Source organism: Leptonychotes weddellii, chromosome 16, assembly GCF_054177405.1.
Source record: "Leptonychotes weddellii isolate Sample4059 chromosome 16, ASM5417740v2, whole genome shotgun sequence".
NCBI classification, from domain to species: domain Eukaryota; kingdom Metazoa; phylum Chordata; class Mammalia; order Carnivora; family Phocidae; genus Leptonychotes; species Leptonychotes weddellii.
Window position 1 is genome coordinate 12,968,917 of NC_138384.1, and position 22,107 is coordinate 12,991,023.

Consider the following 22,107-nt stretch of genomic DNA (forward strand, 5'->3'; position numbering starts at 1 on the left):
GGTCATTTTGCTCTGGCTTTGACCACTGTCAACTTGAGCTCTCATCTCACCTTAATTCTGGATTTTTCTCAATGGGTGTTAACCTACCTTGGCTCTGGGACATAAATAAGAAGATGGATCATCTCTTCTTTCAAACGAGTTCCTTGGTGCTATAGACCTTAATATTAGAGCTATTTCTATGAACATATTCCTAAATGAAGGTGACTGCTGTCTAGGATAGAATTTTTAAAGTCTGGCAACTAAAATCTGCTGGGAAAAGTAGCCAATACCTAAGCCTCAATACTGCATCTCTTTAGAAAATGCCAGTTAGGAGGAAAGGCATCTACTGAATTTGGAAAAGGTAAGCTAGGTTTAAGTGGCCTTTGCGGCCATAGATGATCTTCATTAGGGTTGTGGGAATGGACCCACAAAGTCAGCATCGGTTCTTTCTTTAATGTCATGCCTCATCAACTTGTAAAGGCCCAAACAAGGGATCACTGGGTCACCTAAACTGAGGAGTACCCTCCCTTCAGAAGACAATCCGCCAGAAGTCCCTGCCTAAAATTTCCACCCATGTCTTTCCTAGATCATTTCATTTGCTAGAATGAAATGGAGAGAAAAGCACAAAAAGACCAGTAAAGATAAAATTAATTTATTTGCCCTGGGCCACACTGGGCCCCATAGTCCTATAAGCATGCCCTGCAGCAGTGGGCTGGGAGTCTAGTTCTCTGGAGTGCCTACTCCCTTGTCTAGAGCTGCCTTAAGCCAGCTCCCTGCTGACCCCATCATCCTGCTCCCACATGCAAGAGGTGCTTAGGTCCACCTGCAACAAACCCAGGCCTGCCTCCGGCAGTAAGGACAGGGCCCTGAGGGTTGGCTGTAGCACGGATCCCTGTGGACCTGGGTGAGTGGGAGGGCAGGCGCGTTCAGTGCAGAGAGCCACTGTTCTGCTCTTCAAAGGCCATCTTGCCCAGGAGCTGGCTGTCCAACTCCACCCCACTCACAGGTAGCTGGAAGAAGTTCATTTCAGCTGCTAAGGCTGCCATGGCAGAAGGGTCCTGGCCAAACTGAGCTCGCAACATCATGTCCATTTTCTCCAGCCTCCTCTTGAGCCGCTTGGCTTCCCGCTCCCGGATAAGCCGAGCCTGCCTCTTCTCTGGGGTTTCATTGGCCCGCTTCAGCCTCATAGCCTCCCGATCCCGCTGCAGCCGACGTGCCCGCTGCTCATCTGTCTCCTGCATGCGCTGCAGGCGCTTGGCTTCACGGTCCCTCATGCGCCTTACTTCCCGCTCCTCTGGAGTCTCATTATCCCGCCGACTTTTCTTGGCTGTACGCTCTCGTTCCAGCCGCTGCAGCCGTACTTCCAGTGGCTCATTCTGTCGGCGTAGGGCCCACTTGCGAACAGTGGGGGTCTGTGCTTCCAGTAGCTTACGGTAGGCAGCACAGTTGTTGCACACAAGCAGAATTCCAGCAGGGTACACGGGAGGGCTAAAGGCAATGTCCTTCCCCTCAGCACTGGAGGGACCCTCACTATGGGCTGGGGGTAGGGATTCCATATTAAGTACTTCAGGGAGTTTCTCACTGGAATACAAAAATTTGGGTGGTTAGTGTCTCCTTCTAGCAAGGCTCAGGTATCCAGCTCTGACTTACACTGGTCCTACCAGGCCAGTTGCTCCAAGTTCACTACCAGGGGTGAGATCTGAGTACTTGGGAGAGCTCTTCTACCTCCCCACCCCGCACCTTTTCTGGGCTAGGGTATCTACCAAGTTTTAAAGCCCTCCTGGAGTTAGAGACTGAGCCAACTGCCAGATAGGCCCCCCAGATGTGCAGTTTTCATTCCAGCTGGTTGATGGTGTTCCTAAGAGCTGTGCAGGGCAGTCCTTCTGTAGAAATGGCAGTCCTTCTTGAGGTGGAGGCTGCCTTTAGGGCAGTCCACTGGCTTAACCCCTCCTTCCCTGGCCGACTCTGCATTGTACCCTAGACAAATTTAACTAGGACACAATTTGCACAGTTCCAGTCTTCCTGGGACACAGTACAGACTGTGTCCTCACATCTGGGGCCTCTCAGCACCCTGTGACTTCTCTAAGCTTTATCATGAATGTTATTGGACTACCCCCCCATCTCTTTGTAGATGAAAATATTATTCTAATGGGGGAAAGAAATGAGAATTCATTTCCCTTTGGGGATATCTAATGGAACAGGCATATTTACTGGCTTCATTACTTGTATTTCCAGAGAGTCAGTTGCCTTTGCATTACCTATCTCTAGGCTTTCTTTTGATTTGGGAAAGCAGAACCCACACCCAGTGATTTGTTCCCAGAGCAAGAGGGTTAGGTGACCAGCTAACCTGTTAAACGTGGCATGGCTGGTAAAACGGGCTCCACACACAGCACAGTTAGACCTCTGGTCCTCTGAGTGGATTAGGAGGTGACGACCCAATGACCCTGGGGAGCTCAGGGCCCGGCCACAGACAGGACACATGTAGCTCTTGGCGCTCACCACTGCTGCAGTGTGCTGTAAAACAGAGCTTTAATTTGTCAACTCATGCTACCTTTAAGATAATCTACACCCACTTAGAAACTGCTTTCTGTGAAATGTCCCCTTTCCTTAGTCTCAGAACAAGGGATTTGCAATTATATTCTCCCTGCTTAGCACCTGGAAAAGTAAGAGTCTCTTGTGTTAACAGGCCTTCAAAATGGCCAGGCCATTCAGATTATTGTTCAGATTTCATTAGAGTTTTGGCTATATTCTGGAACATGTGGCTGGCTTGGTGAAAACGGGGCCCCAGAGTCAGAGTCCTCTTCAAAACCTGCAAAGAATTCATGCTTGGGATAATTTCTATCTGTTGCCTCACACTGTGCAGGTACAGGTGCATATTAAGGGAGCAATGAAGGCCAAGTGTAGAAGGTAGTTAGGAAGACTGGTATCCAAAAGCATTTTGTCTTGCCTTTTCTTCAATCTTTTAAAAACAATCTTCTAAAGAAAGGCCTCCTTTCATGAACCAACTATCTTTATGGCAAAACCCAGGCTGCCATGTGTGCTGATGCCTTTCTAATACAGATCACAAGGCACAGGTGCTCTGCAATTGGATTGGGGGAAAAAAAGCACAAAAAGCTTGTGTTCTTCTGATCCCCTCATTCATACTTTTTCTAGTATTATAGAAACATTTATGTTAACTCATTTTTTCTTCTTTAAAACAAGGCCTCATTATTAACAAATGTTAGTTTCTATTTCACTATTTAAAATATGCATTGAGGCACCTGGGTGGCTCAGTGGGTTAAGGGCCTGACTCTTGATTTTGGCTCAGGTCATGATTTCAGGGTTGTGAGATCAAACCCCTCACCCTGCATTGGGCTCCATGCTGGGTGTGGAGGCTGCTTAGGATTCTCTCTCTCCCTCTGCCCCTGCCCCACCCCCCTCTCAAATAAATAAACAAATAAATACGCATTAAGTAATCTGGAAAAAATAATACTTAATTTTCATAGTGTGTCTATCTGGGAGCCCAGAACAGGTTTACCCAACATATCCACTTATTCTTTAAAACATCTGGGGACTGGAGTGGAGTCTTACTGGAAGCAACAACTCAAGGCTCCCCTGGGAGCTGGAGGCAAAGGCTAAACAAGCTGCTGGCACTCGTGTTCGGGGGCACGTGGCTCCCCAGCCCATACCTGGTACACATGAGCAATCAGCTGCTCCCGACTCCCACAGTCTAGCTGGCAGAGGGGACACTGGCAGAGTCCAAGTAAGGGGTCAGAATTCAAGTTCCCTGTGACCTGCAATTCAAGAAGTAGGCAATTCATTAAGACTGTTTACCACTCTTTGCCCTGCCCCTACTTCTTGTAACAGGGCATCCTGTTCAAAGCAACACAACCAGATATCACATGTTATTCTTAGGTTCCCATTATGGACTGAAGGGAAAAGTAATAGGGAAAGGGAATCACATTTGCTCCTATCTTCATTTTCTCCAAGGCTTCCTGCCCTGAGGACATAGGGCTGCCCCAGGAGAGCCGATCTATTCCCCGCCCCCCACAGTAAACTTGCAGAGAGAGGATTAGCTTCCCTCCTGCTGTGCTTCTTGCAGCAATCCTCAGGAAACAATTTAGAGAGAAGGTGGCACCTCAGGTAACACTTGGACTTATATTTGCAAGCATATTCAAGAGTACATACACTTCAGGAAATCAGCCGATAGTCTTGCAAAAGTGGATATTCTGCCTGGAAAGAAGTGGGGAAGCTGTACCTGGGTTAGTGATATGTGGATGGACAGGAAAGCTGGCGTGATGACAGTTGTGTGTGAGGTTTGGGTAAATGGAGCTGTGAAGGAAGCAAGGCTTCAGATGAAGGCCCAGGAGATCACCAGAGGCAAGACCGTTACTGTGGATCAAGTGCATCAGGGCCGAGTAGGAAGTGGGGGTGCTCCCGGACTTGGGAACTATTGTCACTTGCCTCATGCTCTGCCACTTCATTCCCACCAACAGGCTGTTCCGTATTTTCTAACTCTTTTTCCACTTTGACCACCCCTCCATCTTCCTCTGATGTGTGGGAAGAGACTTCATCTTGTGTGGTCTCCTCTTCATCACCCTCACTGTCACCTGGAACATACACATTGGTTACTTGTTCTGATTTTTGCATGAATACACCTTGAGTTGCTTTCCACCTTAGAGTTTGTAGCTATAATGGAAAACATTTTCAGATCTTCTGTAATAGAGTCTGTATCAATGTACAGTTTGTATAGTTGGGTACTAATCATGTTGGTGGAAGAGCTATAGCTATTGTTTATGATGCCATTTACACTAAAGAGAAAATCTGAGGCAAAATTGCATTAGACAATAGTTATTGGGCCCTGTACATTATCATAAAAATGATTCTTCTTACACGATTCCCAAATATCTCATACTTGAAATCACACCTCCCACGTACCTCACACCATGCTCATTGCCACAACACAGCACCTCTGACTTACCCACACTTCTCACTGATTTTATTACTTACTTTTCTCCATAACCCCCCTGCACAATTTTTCCAATGGTATCGCATGTACTATTCTGAGTCCCACTAATCTCTTCTCTCCCAACAAACCCTAAGGCACACTCAGAGAAAAACCAAGTTTTTTCTTCCTCTTACCAAGAAAGGAGGCAGTGCTAAATTAGTTAAAAATGATGTCACCTTATAGGGAAGGTTTGTTCAGTCCAATGGAAAAAAGAGTACAGCAACCAACTTTAGGCCATTTGTTGTACAACCTGACTCAAGGTGTTCTTACTCTGCTAGTAACTTAGAATTCTAGGCTAAATAAATCCATTGTTCTGTTGGTTCTCTGGATTATCTGACAGATAACTGACTGCATTAAGTGAAGGGAACAGGCCATTCTTTAGGATGAAATATAATTTCTTGTGACTAAAGGAAAAATTGAGTTTGTTTTCATTTAGTGGATAGGATGTGGCTCGGGGGGGGGATCTGCTTGTGGCTGGGGGATCTGCAAGGTTTTTGTGGGCTGATGTTTTCCCCTATTACTTATAAAATGGGGGAAAAAGATTTTTAAAAAACCATGATAAAAAAGGGAATTTGTTCTGAAAGGGAAAAAAAGAAGGGCTAGTACCTTGAAGATCGTAAGAGGAAGCCACGCCTAGCGAAGCTGTGAGACTCCAGCCCCATCCCAACCACACTTAGATCCTGGATTCCTGGGCCTGACTGTGAGCAAGAGAAATATAAGGTAGACTTTCACCTGTGAGACTCAGCTTTCCTAGCTAATGGTGCTTCTTATCTTCTCTCTCCTATCCCTATCCCTTGTGTAATTTTGAAATCCACCAGTATCTGGGCAAAACTGATTACATTCCTTTTCTTCATAAGAAAATCTAACCAAATCTTCTACTAGTAGTTACATGTGTCTCTATTAGATATTCTACTTGTTTGGTGGACTGGATTTGGGCCCTGGAAGGATCTATGGTATGTATGCCTTATTCCCTAGCCCAAAGCTTTCATCTGAATTCATCTCAATAATGAAGGATTGGAACAGATTAAATCATACAATATTTTCTCACCAGCTTATGGAATATTTGTAAACTTAATCTAAGACAACATTGTATCAAACACATTACACGACTGATCAAAAACCCAAACACATCTCTCTACTAAAATGATTTTTAAAAAATAAGTATGCCATCTAGAGGGATGATGCAGCTTTTCCAGAATGGAAACCTATTTACTTTATAGATGTTGCCATTCCTATCCTGTTATTCAAACTGGTGGCTCCCACAGGTTTTCTAGAAATCTTTGGGTTTACTTTTCTGTACCTGAGCAATTAGATGCTAAATTATTATTGTTTTTTTGTTGTTGTTGCTAAATTATTAGTTTGAGTGGAAACTGTAGTTCCTAGAAGGCTGCTGAACTCTTTCCCTCTTTGTTATTCTTCAACCCCAAATGTGGAGAAAAATAAAAAATGTCACTCTGAATTGACAGTAATACCAACCAATATCAGATGGATGTGATTAGTAAAGTAAGGAAATCATCCTAGGAAATAACACATCTCAATGTATTTGTTCAGACAGGTCATGGAACAGATGATCCACAAGGCTCAGCTAGTTACCAGCCAACTGTCTTTTCCATCTCTTTCCAGGGATTTACTTAGGACTTGGTGTGGGAAGACCTTGACTTTAGTATTTTATTCTTTTTTTTTTTAAGTAATCTCTACACCCACTGTGGGGCTCAAACCCACGACTCCAAGATCAAGAGTCACCTGCTCTACCAACTGAGCCAGCCAGGTGCTCTGACTTTGACTTTAGCATTTTATACGAGGCATAATTAGTAAGGAAATCCTCTTATATAACATTAAAACTGGGTCCTCAAGCAAAAATTTCATTAAAGCCACTCTTATATTTTGTTAATTATGAGTAAATAGATTCTAGGAGACAGAGATTCTTTTCATTTGACCTAGCCCAGGGACAGGTTGAGTACTAATTATCCCTATGCCCCTGTCTATCACAGTCATCACAAACCTATCTGTGTATGGTACTGCGCCAAGTACTGCAGTCCATGAGTTAAAAAAATATATAATGCCAAACCTGTCCTCTCTCTGGATAAGCATATGCTCATACACCTTAGAACACCTTTGGGAACACAGGATCCACAAATCTCCTTCTTCATGTCTTCCTCCCAACCCCCATGCACAATCCCCAGAGCACACACACTCTGATAATTCTTCTCCCATTGCCCTGAGTCATTACCAGAAGGTGCAGAACTCACTGCTACTGGAGTCCTGATCTCTTAGTTGTTGGATAGCTTGTCGCTGACTGCCAAGGTCTCCAGGAAAATCAGTTTTCATCATCGCCTGGCGGGCTTGCTCTTCTAGCCCAGCAAATACTTGATCCCCTGGTGGTCACAAGGAAAAATAGTCAGGCCACCAGCTGGGCAGCATATATCCCCAGGGAAGCTGGTTGGAAAGTCAGACCATTCAAAGGTAGGAGACAGGCAGGTACCCTATGGTGGGGTCATCCATCTCTAAGTCAGCTTGCTGCCTCCTGGAATTTCTGGGCGTGGCTACTCTTCCTGGGCAGTAAGCCAGATGCTCTAGGAAGCATCACTTGCTTAAATCCTCCTAATCTTGACTCCTTTCAAAAGGTAATCAATTGCTACTTTACAAATTTAACTTCGGTATCTCAATTCCATTTATAACCAACCTTCCATCAGGATGGGCGAGAGAGGCAGAAGAGGCAAAGTGATAGGATGATAAAGGCAGGGCAACAAATCTGGGCACAATCTCTGATTCTTAGTGTACTAACATTATGGCCCTGACTTAGTGTCTATCTCTTACTATAAACAAGTGCTTCAAATAATCCTTACAAATAACAATCTCTCTAATCTCATCTTTCAGCCACCCTCCTTCCAAGACATGCTCTGGAAGTTCCTCCTTGACTCTACTTCTAGGTCTATCAGAATTAACCACAAGCAAATCAACAACTGGTTGAATAATAGATTAAAAGAACAGATAACATATGAACTCATTTTTGCTGAGGAACAAACTTCCTGAAAGACACCAACTAATTTGCAACAAATAATATTTTATCTAGTTTCCTTGGTCAATGTAGTCTGTTTTCTTTTCTTGTATGGAATATCCAAAAGCCCTGAACCTGTCCTTGATTATGCATTTACTTTCTATGAACTCTGCCTAGGATCTGTGTGGTTACTGAAGAGTTAACATTTAAGTGCTCTTTTATTTCCAAGAGGCCAGGCATAAGGAGAAAAGAGAATTGGGTTTCTAGAGGTTTCCATTATCTCAGTCAGAGTGGAAACTACAGTCCCCATTCTCCAGCCACCAAGAGAGAATAATAAAAAGCCCTAGTGAAATGTCTGACAATACGCCAGGCGCTTTCTTACTGGAGAGAAAGGAAAGTAAACAGGCTCGGGTTCCAAGACAGGATACAATGAGGTAGGAGAAATGGTCAGTTGACCTGTGCTATCAGTCCTTTGGCAATGAAAGAACTGATATGAAGTAGACTTCATGTAATTCACTTAGGCATTTGTTCAGCAAAAATTCAGTGAGCATCCATATGCTAAGTGTTAAACACTAATAATTACTATTTGGCATGTCCTAGTTCCAGGCTCTATGTTAAGTGCTTTTAGTTTCTATCTTAATTCTCTGCAAAACTCTATGTGGTAGGTATTCCTACCCAAATTTTACTTAAGAGAAAACTAAGGTTTATAGGAGAGCAAAGTATTTGAACCCAGGTCTGTACAGCTCTAATATCCATATTTTAAACTGCTTTCAAGCAGAGCTGTAAGCAGGTTAGATGGTTCATCAGAGTGGTTTTGCTGAAAACAAACGCTTGTCTCTGTGTGAGAAGAATGGCTCTGATCCTAGCAATAATGTTACCTTCGTACCATAAGAAACTGATGCTACATCTCAAATACCAAAATAATGTTCTCAGGGCCAGTAAATGACAAAGGGACCCATCATTTTGATGGTTCTGACACCCTGTGGTGAGTCACCATGCTGGGGCTGGACTAACTAATACGGGGGCTACTCTGATCAATACTGTGAGTGGGAGTAGAGGTGGTGAGGGTTCAACTGACCTAGCCACACAGCCCTCAAGTATAAGCTGCTTTAAGTCCATTTTCAAAGTATCACAATCACAAACTGGATATAAATTACTGCCAGGGAAAGCAAACAGTGAATTCTGTTATAGCACCTCCTCATCCTTTTTGCAGAAGGAAAATATTTTTCTTCAGGGTGGTTGCACTGTAACCACAAGACCATGGACTAGTTATTGAATTCTTCTAGGTAGATGCATGCTTTCGGACCTGGAAGCCATGGGCAGAAATGGCACTAAGGGCATTATATTCCAGCAGATAATTATCAAGGGGCAGATCATTCTCATCAGTGACACTTCTCATCTCTAAAGAAGCCTACTCAGAAACAAAGTAGGTTTATAACCTATGAAGAATCCTTTTTTTCCCTTAATAGGCAAATACCATTGGATTAGGAGAAGGGCATCTAAAAGGATAAGTACCTTTCAAGATCAAGTAGTAATTCAGTTTAGACCCACCAACTTGAGCTCAACATCTTTGTCTATTGATATTGTCTAAATATTTAGGCCTTCACAGAACAGAGAAGAGTATATCCCATACGACATCCCTATCTAGGACTTTTGCTGGCAATCTCACTTAGGATAGTTGGAATAAATTGTTATTCCTTTTTGGCAGTTTGGAAAGAAAAGCTGTGCTCTTATATTTAGTTCTATTCCCGACTTGGGAAAAAGGCTAAGGGAAACTTTATTTCTCAGGGCTACTCCTATCTTAAATATCAATATAAAGCAAAATATATAAAAACCATTAAAAAAGTGATTTTGACATATCTCATAGGAGAAGATACATGAATGATCTTCCAGTAGTCACTATTTACCTAAGCTCTAAATCCCACTGTCCAGAATTATCCTTTCACAAAAAGACAGTGATACCTTTTACTATGATACTAAAAGATACTAAAACTAAAAGTAGTGATACCTTTTACATACCTAAAAGTATGTCATAGTAACTCAAGTCAAATGTGATCCACAGAGATACTGGTGCTTAAGAAGTGTTATATAATTGCCTGCTTTTATAATGTAGAATTATTACTTCCTTCTATCTTGAGACTATTGGAGGTTAAAAAAAAACCTCAGGTCTCTAGATATTAATGTAGGGCAACCATCTTATTTAATTTAACATGGTATTTATATGTCTATTAATAGTTGAGAACAAGTCATCTAAGCTCTACAGTAAAAAGCAAGCTGCCACCTCTTTATTTTTTTGGTATGAAATCAAGATACTGTTTGATTTGGCTAAGGTTTTTCAGACCAGACAAGAACAAGGCCATCCAAGCAAGTCTGGAGAACAGATGAGAAGCCTGGGATGAAAGTTACTAGAAAGGCAAAGATTTTACGATTTTCTGTATTGAGTCCTTGATGCAATTAAATAAATGCAATTTCTGGCTGACTGAAATTACGTAAAGCAAGCAGCTGAAAAAAATTCTAAGAGAGCAGATGTCAAATTCCGAAAAAAATGAGCTAATCTTGGGAATGAGGAGCTTAGGATTCCATTCCAGGTAACAGTCTCTGTAACCCAAGGTGCTACCACATGCTGGGAACACAGCCATGTACCTCACAAGGATGCTGACAGAACGAACAAGGGCAAAACAAGTTGTGCTTTTTGGAAGAAAAGGGACTTTAAAGGCTTTTTTTCCTACTTCTCTGTAAAAGCCGAGAAGCTTTTATTGAAGTTCAAAGTTTTTATTCTTGTTTGTACTTTGCAATCTGAAAACAAAAGTGTCTTAAGAAAAAGTTTTTCTTAAAAAAAAAAAGTTTTCCTTTTCCTAGTGGTTTGCTTGGCATAAACACACCAAATGAGAGTGTACAAGAGACTCTATTTTCAACCTCCCTAGAAACAGCTGACAGAAACTTGTACTCAGAAGGAGGTGAGATGAGGAAGGTCTAACAGCCCATCCACAGTTTCTCTGAGACTAAAAATTCTGGGCTTTTATTCAGAAAGCTCTGTGTCAAATCTGTTAATGAACTGAGCAAACAACACGAGTAAGCCTGGATGTTGCTGGGAAAAGGAGAGATCATGACGGTAATTTAGATACGGAGACAGTCCTGAGGAAAGCCAAGTAACTGCCAGTGTAGCCTGCCCACTGGCTTCTAAAGTGGATCTGACAAATGCTGTCAGGCCACAGCAGTGGGATTCTTATCACATTCTTTTAGGCAGGCTTGGAGCTTCATGCCACACAATCTTCTTCCTGGAAGGCAGATGTAATGGAGCTCAGCCATTACTCTACTCAGTGCCGACTGGCTTTAACATTTCAGCAAAGCGTGTACAGACATTCTTGCCTCCCAGACCTTGAGTCCATTCCATTTACTTTAAATAGATGAGCAGCATTACATTCAATACATTTGATTGGTTCCATTTCACTGCAAGGGAATAGGAGGCTCAAGTGGCCAGAAGACTGAAATTACCTATTCCTACTTGCCATTATTGTCATGCGCAATGAGAAGATGCCCTTTTGAAAAAGGTATGATCGGCTTCAGTCCCCAAATAGTGAATAAGCAGAAATTCCTGAGACACCAGCAAATCTCAGTGTCTTTTCTTCTTTAGTCAGGCTTAGTCTGTTACCTGAGAAGCCTCCATGGTTCCCTACCCCAGTGCATCACTGAACACAGCCCCTCCCTGGGGGTCTGCTTTTTGGTGGCAGCGGAACGTTTTTGTTCACAGCCCTCTTAATGGTCCCCACCATAGTGCCTGCACAGTCCCATGCACTCCACCACAATACACTGTTCACTCGCTCTGGAAACTGTATTTCTGCCACTGTGGATGTGTGATACTCTCTTCTCCGTGGCCTGTTCGTCCATCTGTTTTCTGACCCAATACCAGCTCATCCTGCATTCAGCTATGGTGGGAAGAGATTCAGCGGACAAATATAAGCTCCGTGGACACAGGCACAGACCATAGAAGCCTTCACTGGCTTCCCCTGGCCTTATCACAATCATGCCATCATCTAGGCCAACTACTCTCCTTAAATCTAACCAAGTCTTTTTGGACAGGCGGCTTTTATAAGTAAATGCCCAACTCCTATGACTGCCTTATTTGTGAACCCCTCATCTCTACTAAGAGTACCTTTCCTGCCCTGCCTTCTTGGGGTCACATCTGTGTCTTTTATTAATACTAATTTTCAACCAGAGAGGAGAAGACTATCCTCCTAAACCTCTGGGTTGGATTACTTAGGCTAGAGATATCTCTCTTGACAATCCTCACATTCAGGCCCATGACATTTCACTTTCTAGCAGCAATTTCTAAACCCTTCCTAAACTACTCATTCACGTTTGTATTAAGCAGACTTTCACATCCACCTATTCCAGAATATACTCCTAGTAGCATCAAACTTGTTCTCTTATAAAACCTTTCCAAGACTTAAGTTGAAGAATTAATTGTATGTGGAGGTTTGCCACCCTAATCTCATTAACCTATACAATGTTAAAGTCCTCCTAATTCCTCTGTTCCTACTGTTTCCTCTCTCACTCTTGAAATTACCCAATAAGTTAAGGTACATAGTACCTGGCATCCAGTGTGTTTTTAATAAATTTTAATCCTCTTATCTTAAACTCCTTGACTAATCTATTCTCTCATATGTACAGTTCTGTCCTCAAGAAAAAAACCCGTCATAATTATACCACTGAATTCTCTTCAGATGTTGCTGTACCTTATTTAGTCAGTCCTCCATAATAATAGGGTGCTATTTGGTTCTCTTTTAAAACATTTGGGTGAGGACGCTTATCTGCCCAGATCACAGGAAATTGGTTAATTCCATCAAATCTGCATAGACATATTAATGTTAATTTAAAGAGACACTTTTGAACATCCTCTATAAGCAGTGCTAGAAGTAGAGAGGAATAGCAGGAAATATAAATGGGACATAATCTCTACCCTCTAGAATTTTACAGTCTAATTGATAAAATAAAACATACATATAAAACTGCTGAGAAACAATGAAAGGCAATAATGCCTACCTGGTTTCCCTGTTACTAGTCTTTCTCTCATCTGATCCATCCCACACACTGCTTCATAGTCCTAAAACACTGCATTCTAAATGTCACTCCACTTGCTCTGCTTGAAAACCTTCAGTACCTCCTTATAGTCCACAGTATAAAGTATGAACTTGGACTGGGCTTCAGGCCTCTACGGTATAAACATCTCCAACCTCATCTTGCGTCCTATGACATCTGGATAAATAAAACTGCCGCTTCATACAAAGTCTCCTTATCCCCTGAACATGTGCATTCCTTCTTTTTTAAACAGATTTTATTTATTTATTTATTTATTTTAGAGAAAGACAGAGACAGAGAATGCATATCCAAGTGGAGGGAGGGGCAGAGGGAGAGAGAGCATTCCAAGCAGACTCCGTGCTGAGCATGGAGCCCAATGCAGGGCTCCATCTCACGACCCTGAGATCATAACCTAAGCCAAAAATCAAGAGTAAGACACTCAAACAACTGAGCCACCCAGGAGCCCCTGTGCATTCCTTCTTGTATCTTTGCTCATATCATTTCCCCATCTGATTTTCCCTCTTCCTTATTCCTTTTTAAAAAATCCACTTCCTACCTTCTAAGGCCCAGTTCAAGTTCACAGTCTAGGGCCTCTTCCATGAAGCATTCCCTGCTTCCTCAGTCCATGGAAGTCTCTCCCTCCTCTTAACTTCCGTAGTACACACAGTCTGCAGGACCCCTATATGGCACTCAGCATATACTATCTTGTGTTTTTAGATATTACTTTATGTATCTGTGGCTACATTACAGCCTTATATATCCCTACATTGCTTTATAGCCCTGGCATCTAGCACAAAGCTTTGTACAGATATCCTATAAATGTTTGTTAATGTGAATACTAAGGATGAATCAAGTTCACCTACTAAAACAGGTTTCTAACACCTCCTCCAGCAACCAGACGTACTTTAAACCCATCCTGTTCAATCTCTTTAACCCTTTTTTCCTTCACAAACTAGTGTGAGCCTTTCACCTAAATTCAGATTACTCTTTCATTTCAACCCTCAATGTTCCCAGGTTCCAGAAGACAAAACCCAGTACTCACAGTGAACTTTATTCGGATTTGTCTGTTTCCGACGGGACATGTTTCCCTGATCCGAGAGCTCTGGCCTTTCCCAGTTTCACAACTGGATATATTACTACCTCCTTGCGGGATGCTGACCTACAATAAAAAGGATATTGTTAGCACATGTCATTTTTCCCAGAAATTAGACAAAATTAAAAACGACTTTAAAAAATAGTTACTGAGCATATAAAACTCACCAGTTATAAATAATTGAATTTTAAAAAGAAAGAAATGAATAGATCTCTAGCACAACATCAAGATCCCAAGAAGTTTAAGAGGGGACTCCTTCAAAGGATTCCATTAGAGAATTCCACTCTAAATCTATCTGCGGAATCCAGAATACTGTTAAGTGATCATGATCCAGGTCACAGGATAGAAAAGGAAGCAAAAAACTTAGGCAAACAGCTTTAGAAGCACAGCAGGCTCAAAGGGATAACCCCTGTGAATGCAAAAGGAAGCAAAAGGAAGCAAAAGAGGGTGGCAGCTCACATGTTACACGCCCACTGGAAGTCAAGCCTTGCAATCTGCACAAATGGGAGCCTCCAGATGTTTTTTTCGAAAAGTCATCTTGTCTGGAGGTGACAAAGCATCACATTCCTGTGAGACAGGAAACGTCTCAAAACTTTTAGGCATCTATAAATGAGATCCACATGGAAAATAGAGCCTCTATCTAGTAGGGTTGGCACAGTGCTGGGCACTGTGGATGACAGGGCACTAAATCCAATCAGGCTTCCAATGTTGAAGATGAGCTCTCACCAGAAGGGCCAGATGCCATCCACACTGTTGAGTACTAATTCAACACCCCAGTGTGGAACATCAATCTGGCTCTGTTCACATGCTCTGAAGTGCTGGTCAAAGTTAATAACTTTAGTGCCTCCTTTCAATCCAGCCTCTATGTAGCAAAGAGATCAGTGGGAAGAACAAAGAGAAAAGCTCCCCAAATGAGAAGTGCTGCAGAGACCTGCATCTGCTTCCCTGAAATTTGAGGGAACAGATACTTAAGCTTGGAGGTTCCTGGTTAGTTTATAAGACTTTCCCAGCAGTAAGTGTTGTTAGAGAGTCTGAAATGGATTAGTAGTGAAAACTGTAAAATTTTCTATGAAAGGCACAGTGAATAAACAGACAAATTAAAAAGAGAGATTCTCTTTCCTACCAAAGACAAGAATATGGACCTAGTCACCCTCTAAATTTTCTTTCAGTTCCTGCCTTTTCAAATTGTACTTACACTGAATAAGCAAGTAGTTTAATGACTTAAGAGGCCTTATGAGAGGCTACTGCTAACGATACTTTGCACTCCAGTTAGTGAAGACTCATCTCTTGTTATGCCAACTAACTCCTTGATGTAGCTAGAAAGGACCTCAGACCTGTAATCAGATCCTGCCTCCCCTTACCAAAAGAAGAAAGAAACCGCAAATGGCAAAGACAGGCCTCCACAGGAAGTGGCAAAGGAAGCAGCTTTCAGGCAGTCTTCTATCATATCTGCATATCAAACACAGTTCTTTTTCAGACCTTAAATTAAAAAATAACAACAACAACAACAAAACAACAACAAAAAAGCCCAACTCCAAATGTATACAGTAAAAATCAATGTTAACTAGTTAGAGGGCAATATGCTGAGTGCTAATGGTATGTATTCTCTGTTCTAAGTTTTGTTTGCATAGGTCATTTCTTTCTAATCAAGTAGTTACTTTATTAATGGAAGCAGTGAAGGAATATTCATTTTGGGTCTTTTCCTATAACTGTGGAATCACAAAGTAGAAAGTTGAATGAAATGCAGGTTGTCTATCATTTTTTTCTAAAATTTGCAGAGCTACACCTCTCTATTATAGAAGGGAAAAAATGAAAATATTAACTAATCCTTAAATTTTCTCATCAAGATCAGAAACTGAAACTGAGATAAAAGTAATGAAGATCCTTCTGAATGAAGATCAAATAACTTGATACAGGCTCAATTCAGATCATCTTGGTGAGACAACAGTTCAATACTAAAGCTACAAGTCAGAAACACAGATGAGTATATGCATATTTAAATAGGCAGTGTCCACTGCATCTCACAATCCTCCTAGTGGCCGAATGGGGAACTGACCAGAGGGTACCCAATGGGACTTCACACCTGAGGGATTAAGGGAAAAAAACAAGCAAACACCCTTTCCTCCCTCAAAAAAAGAAAGCCTGTGGAATCGTGGACTCTAAAAAATAAATAAGAAAATAGATACGTACATAAACGGCAATGTAAGTGCATTCTTGACTACACAGCAAGATCTCAGAGGTTAGACAACAGTTTTATAGGCAGTAAAAGCTAAAATTCATAGACACATTGCCCTAAAGATCACTCATTCAGTTTTACTTTTAACACTGCCTCAGTTCCCAAGCCCGAATCTAAAACCAACACAAAAATGTAAATGCAAAGCCGCCTGAACATCACCATCTGGAAGAAAAAACGGGACAGGAAGAAAGATAAACGGTGAGATTCAGGTTTACAAGGGATGTTCTATGTAAAAAGGAAGGAAGCTTTGTCTTTAGAACGAGGTTAAGAGTCCTTTGGAGGGGGACCACATCTCCCCTTAACATTGTCCCTGCTCTCCCACAGGTGTTAGGTTGCAGCTTCCAGAACACACCACAGACTTGAGCATGGAAAAACAAACAAACAAAAAAAAACAGGTGAAATCCAATCTTTAAAAAAAGGGGGTGCACTCCCACCTCCAGCTCTGGTGCAGTTCCCACGGAGCAAAGTAAACTCGCCTGAATCCCAGTGATTTGTATCTGCCAAAAAGGAGAGGACAAGAAAACTGGTCACGTAGCTGTCTCATTGACCCTGTTCCCACTTTCTTTGGTCTGGAGCATGTGTACAATCAGCCGAGATGGTCCCTTTGGCTTCTTCAAGCATGAGCACAGGTAGATTCCCAGGAATTATCGACAAAAGCCAGAGGTCTTCCGAGATGGCTCAGACAAACCCTCAGACGATACAGTCTTCTCAGAAATCTAAATTTAGAAGCCGTTCTGCGAGACCGCGACGCGGGACTGACACCCGGGTCTGCACTCCCACGCCCATCCTCCCCCTCCTCCAGCTCCACCCCAGCCTGTCAGACGCCGGGGCCGCCCCGGCTGTGCCCGGCCCTGCCCGACCTGGGCCCACGGCGGGAGGGCGGCGGCGCGGACGCCCCTCCCGCGCCCGAAACCGCCAGAGGGACTGAAAGAGGAACGGCCGGTGCGGAGCCAGCCGGGTCCGGCCTCGTCTCGGGAACCCGGCGCTGGGGGCTGCCCCCGCCCCCCCGGCCAGAGCGAGCCGGAGCCCCCTCCCCAGACATAGACAGACAAAAGGACCGACAGCCGGCAAACAAGGGGGAGGGCGAGGAGCCCCGGCATCCTCAGCCTAGCCCCGGAGAGAAGGAGACGGGGGTCTTTTTACCCGGCGCCTCGGCGCTCCGCGTCCCTGGGCCCCGCCTCCGGACAGACGGACCGCCGGACAATGGGCCCCGGGCCGCAGCTCGGGCCGGCCGGGCCGGGGCTCTCCGGGACTGGGCCCGGCAGGCGGAGGGCGGCTTCGAGCCAAGCCGGTGGCGGGGAGCCGAGGGGCGGCGCTGCAGACGGACAAAGCCAACGGCAGACAGACAGACGGAGGGGGAAAAGATGGCGACGCGGGCGGCGGGAGCGCGCTGCTCGCGCACCCGCAGCCAGTGGAGCGCGTGCACGAGCCTCTCCTCTCCCCCTCCCCCTTCTCCAGCCTGGTCCCCCTCCCGGCTCCCCAGGCGCGCGCCCGGCGGCGTGGGCGGGGCTTGAGGGGAGAGGGGGTCTGGGGAGGCGGGACTTAAGGGAGCATCCAATCATAGACGTGTGAGGGGGGCCTCGCCTCCATCCTCGCGCCGCGAAGACCACCCAGCCTCGCCTCCTCTTTGGTCTTTCTTCAGCCGGGTCAGCCCCTCAGCTCTCCTATCCTTTCTTAGACCTGTGAACTCCGCCCTGACAGTCAGCTCCGATACTGGTTTCTTACCCCACCTTTGAGTTCAGCCACAAAACCCACATCCCCCAACCACAGCTCCACCGCAGGCTCCCCCTCTCCTTAACCCAACCTTAGTCTCTCCCCCAACCCAAACCCTCTTCCCTTGGTTCCCCCTACACTTGGAGGTTTCTTCGACCCCCAAAGCATTTAATGTGATCGAGACCTAGGGGCCACGGGCCTTTGTGGGAGGGGCCAAGTTCCGCTGTCAGAACCTCAGAGGAGAAAAATCGTAAGATTTCTTTTAGGCGTTTAAGTCTCCAACATGATTCTTAACTAGTAAAATAACAGTAGCTGTAGACCTAGGGGCAAAAGATACAGAGCAGAGTAACTTTAGCACTGTTGCCACTTAAGGGGCATTTGGGGCAATTGAAAGTGGTTAGCTCACTTCCTAATAAGACACTTCCTCCCCTTGTCATCGTCCCTATTTCCTTACTACTTTTCTTTCCTTCCTCTTACTGCGTCTTTTAGAATGCCTAAGGCTGCCTCTGACATAGCTTACCTGAAGTAGGGAATGCGGTGAAAAGAAGATGGGATCTGGTAATAGAAGATCTAGCCTTGAGTCCCAGCCCTGCCACTGACCAGCCTGGTGACTTTGAGCAAATCCCTATTCTGAATCTCTGTTTCCTAAAATGTAAACTGGAGAATAATGTAATAATTCCCAACCTCTACTCTCATAGGGTTGTTGTAATCAGAGGATTAAGTAAAATGAAGATATGAAAGCATTACGCAAATAGTCCTTGTGATTCCTGGTCCCAGAAGGGAGAAGAGCTAATGAAGATGCTGACCCTTGTTTTTAAAGCAACAAGTCCTGGTATTTGCATAAAGTGTTCTTGCAAAATGTTCTTCCCATAAATCTCCAATGAGATGATATCATTGTCTGCGTCTTGTGTTTAATGTGAGAGAATGGCTGTATTGAAGGAACTTGGTCCCTCACAATTGTGTGGTAAATAGCTTCATTCATTCATTCATTCATTCATTGTGGCTGGGATATTTAGGTAGAAATTATTCTTTAATTTCAGGTAAGGAAACATTTTAATTTCATTTTAAATTTTAATTCCCAGATAGCCAGGAAGTGGGATATTCTCATCTAACCAGAAGTTTTTAGACAGTTTCATATAAGAATGCAAGGTAGAATAAATTGCATTACTAGGTATTTACCCAAAGAATACAAAAATACTAATTTGAAGGGATACCTGCACCCCAATGTTTATAGCAGCATTATCTACAATAGCCAAATTATGGAAAGATCTCAAATGTCCATCAGCTGATAAATGGATAAAGAAGATGAAGTGTGGGGTGCCTGGGTGGCTCCGTCAGTTAAGCGTTTGACTCTCAATTTCAGCTCAGATCATGATCTCAGAATCATGGTATGAGCCCCATGTTGGGCTCTGTGCTCAGTGGGGAGTCTGCTTGAGATTCTCTCTTCCTCTCCCTCTGCCCCTCCCCCTGTTCATGCATGCACACTCTCTCTCTCTCTCAAATAAATAAATAAATCTTAAAAAAAAAAGATGTAGTGTGTGTGTGTGTGTGTAATGGAATATTACTCAGCCATAAAAAAGTGAAATCTTGCCATCTACAATGACCTGAATGGAGCTAGAGAGTATTATGCTAAGAGAAATAAGTCAGAGAAAGACAACTACCATATGATTTCACTCATGTGGAATTTAAGAAACAAAATAAATGAATATAGGAGGGAAACAAAAGAGGCAAACCAAAAAACAGACTTTTAACTATAGGGAGGGGGAAGTGATGGGTTAAATAGGTGATGGGGATTAAGGAGTGTGGCACGTGTGATGAGCACCGGGTGTTGTATGTAAGTGTTGAATCACTAAATTCTACACCCGAAATTAATTTAACACTGTATCTTTTTTTTTTTTAAAGATTTTATTTATTTATTTGAGACAGAGAGAATGAGAGACAGAGAGCATGAGAGGGAGGAGGGTCAGAGGGAGAAGCAGACTCCCCGCCGAGCAGGGAGCCCGATGCGGGACTCGATCCCGGGACTCCAGGATCATGACCTGAGCCGAAGGCAGTCGCTTAACCAACTGAGCCACCAGGCGCCCAATTTAACACTGTATCTTAACTAACTGGAATTTAAATAAAAACTTGGGGGAAAAAAGAATGCAAGCCGGAATAAACATTGGCTTCCATACTTAACAGTAATTCTTGATAAGTTTAGACTAAGGGATGCAAATACAGCTTCATTATGTCACTTTAAAGTTGACATAGATGATATTTTCAACATGAAAATAGCAAGCAGGTAAAACATTAGGAGAAAGTCTCCAGTGAAATTTCTTGGTTTCATCATTAAGTTACTGTGTGAAGCTAGCTGGGCAGCTTGTTCTATCTCCTTGAGCTGCAAATAAAATAAAATCATAATAATGCCATTCTTATAATCTTCCTGTGTCTCTGAGGTGGTGTGACTCAGGGTTGTAATCAAATAAGGGAAAAATTACTAAATAAGGAATTAGTTTCTTTTTCCTCTGTTCTCACCTAAATTTGTGGATCTAGAATACTTTTTCATTAATCATGGATTTTCTTCAGCTTCATTTTTTATTTCTACTTTCCCAATCAACTCAGAGTTGTGCTATTAATTTGCCACTTCAACTCTATAAACTTTTCCTTGAAATATCTTCCTAATCAGTTTTATATTTACTGGCTTCTACAATGACCTCATTAGTGCTTTATATTACAACAATATTGGTAAGATAATTTAAAGAACTTCATTTAAAAATTTATTAAGATATAATTCACAATCCATGAAATTCACACTTTTTTTGGTAAAGATTTTATTTTTAAGTAATCTCCACACCCAACACAGGGTTTGAACTTACAACCCCAAGATCAATAGTCTGCTCTACCTACTGAGCCAGCCAGGTGCCCCTGAAATTCATACGTTTAGAGTATGTAATTCAGTGGTTTTTAGTATATTCACAAGGTCCTGCAAACATCACCATTATCTAATTCCAAAACATTTTCATTGCCCCAAATAGAAACCTTATACTCATTAGCAGTCATTCCTCACTCTTCCTCCCCCCAGCCCTTGGCAATCACTCATCTACTTTCTGTCTCTGCAGATTTGCCTATTCTGGACATTTCACATAAATGGAATCATACAGTATGGGGCCTTTTGTTTCTGTTCCTTTCACTTGGCATAATGTTTTCAAGGTTCATCCATGTTGTAGTATGTGTCAGTACTTCATTCCTTTTTTTTTTTTTAGATTTTTTTTTATTTTTTAAGTAAACACTACCTCCAATGTGGGGCTCTAACTCATGACCCTGAGATCACGAGTCACATGCTCTATGAACTGAGCTGCCCCAGTACTTCATTCTTTTTTTTTTTTTAAAGATTTTATTTATTTATTTGAGAGAGAGAGAATGAGAGAGAGCGAGCACGTGAGAGGGGGGAAGGTCAGAGGGAGAAGCAGACTCCCCGCCGAGCAGGGAGCCCGATGTGGGACTCGATCCCGGGACTCCAGGATCATGACCTGAGCCGAAGGCAGTTGCTTAACCAACTGAGCCACCCAGGCGCCCCAGTACTTCATTCTTTTTATGGCCAAATAATATTCCAGTATATGGATATATTACATATTACTTCCATTTGTCAGTTGATGGATACTTGTGTTGTTTCCACTTTTGGGGTCTTCTGAATACTGTTGCTGTGAACATTTGTGTATAATTTTTGTGTGAACATATTTTTTCAATTTTCTTAGGTATATACCTAGGAGTGAAATTACTGGGTCACATGGTAACTCTAACTTTCTGAGGAACAGCCAGCCTGTTTCCCAAAGTGCCTGCATCAATTTATATTCCTACCAGCAATGTAGGAGGGTTCCAATTTATCCACATCCTAGACTATATTTGTTAGTTTTTCTTTTTTACTATAGCCCTATTGTAGTGGGTGTGAAGGGACAGCTTACTGTGGGTTTGACTTATATTTCCCTGATGACTAAGGATGTTGAACACCTTCTCATGTGCTTATTATTGACCATTTGAAGAAT

At 43.0% G+C, this 22,107-nt stretch overlaps 1 protein-coding gene and 1 long non-coding RNA gene across 10 annotated transcripts; one reads left to right on the forward strand and one right to left on the reverse strand.

Annotated features, from left to right (window-relative positions):
* Nucleotides 1–615: 615 nt before the first annotated feature.
* ZNF821 (zinc finger protein 821) lies at nucleotides 616–18,768 on the reverse strand. 9 transcript variants are annotated; one of them, XM_081806397.1, is made up of 9 exons: nucleotides 18,606–18,767; nucleotides 16,807–16,869; nucleotides 15,498–15,585; nucleotides 14,086–14,202; nucleotides 7,216–7,341; nucleotides 4,423–4,568; nucleotides 3,648–3,752; nucleotides 2,327–2,493; nucleotides 616–1,560 (listed from the first exon to the last, which is right to left on the reverse strand). In XM_081806397.1, the coding sequence occupies exons 4-9, from the start codon at nucleotides 14,123–14,125 to the stop codon at nucleotides 906–908; spliced, it is 1,239 nt and encodes a 412-aa protein (XP_081662523.1). In that variant the 5' UTR covers nucleotides 14,126–14,202; nucleotides 15,498–15,585; nucleotides 16,807–16,869; nucleotides 18,606–18,767; the 3' UTR covers nucleotides 616–905. The 9 variants fall into 9 exon arrangements, with proteins under 9 accessions (XP_081662523.1, XP_030893824.1, XP_081662525.1 ...); XM_031037964.2 differs by lacking the exon at nucleotides 18,606–18,767 and adding an exon at nucleotides 17,516–17,826; XM_081806399.1 differs by lacking the exon at nucleotides 15,498–15,585 and having other exon boundaries at nucleotides 18,606–18,768.
* Nucleotides 5,707–7,959, forward strand: LOC145717529 (uncharacterized). The gene is made up of 2 exons (XR_014140813.1): nucleotides 5,707–6,734; nucleotides 7,844–7,959. It is a non-coding gene; the product is annotated as an uncharacterized LOC145717529 (long non-coding RNA).
* Nucleotides 18,769–22,107: the final 3,339 nt, after the last annotated feature.

What these genes read in the sequence shown, in the direction of transcription:
- ZNF821 (XM_081806399.1), bottom strand. Translation starts at nt 14,125, where the DNA reads ATGTCCCGTCGGAAACAGACAAATCCGAATAAAGTTCACT. An exon ending in AAATCCGAATAAAGTTCACT is followed by an intron (nt 7,342 to 14,085) that starts GTGAGTACTGGG and finishes TGTGACCACCAG; the next exon opens with GGGATCAAGTATTTGCTGGG. An exon ending in AGATCAGGACTCCAGTAGCA is followed by an intron (nt 4,569 to 7,215) that starts GTGAGTTCTGCA and finishes TGTATGTTCCAG; the next exon opens with GTGACAGTGAGGGTGATGAA.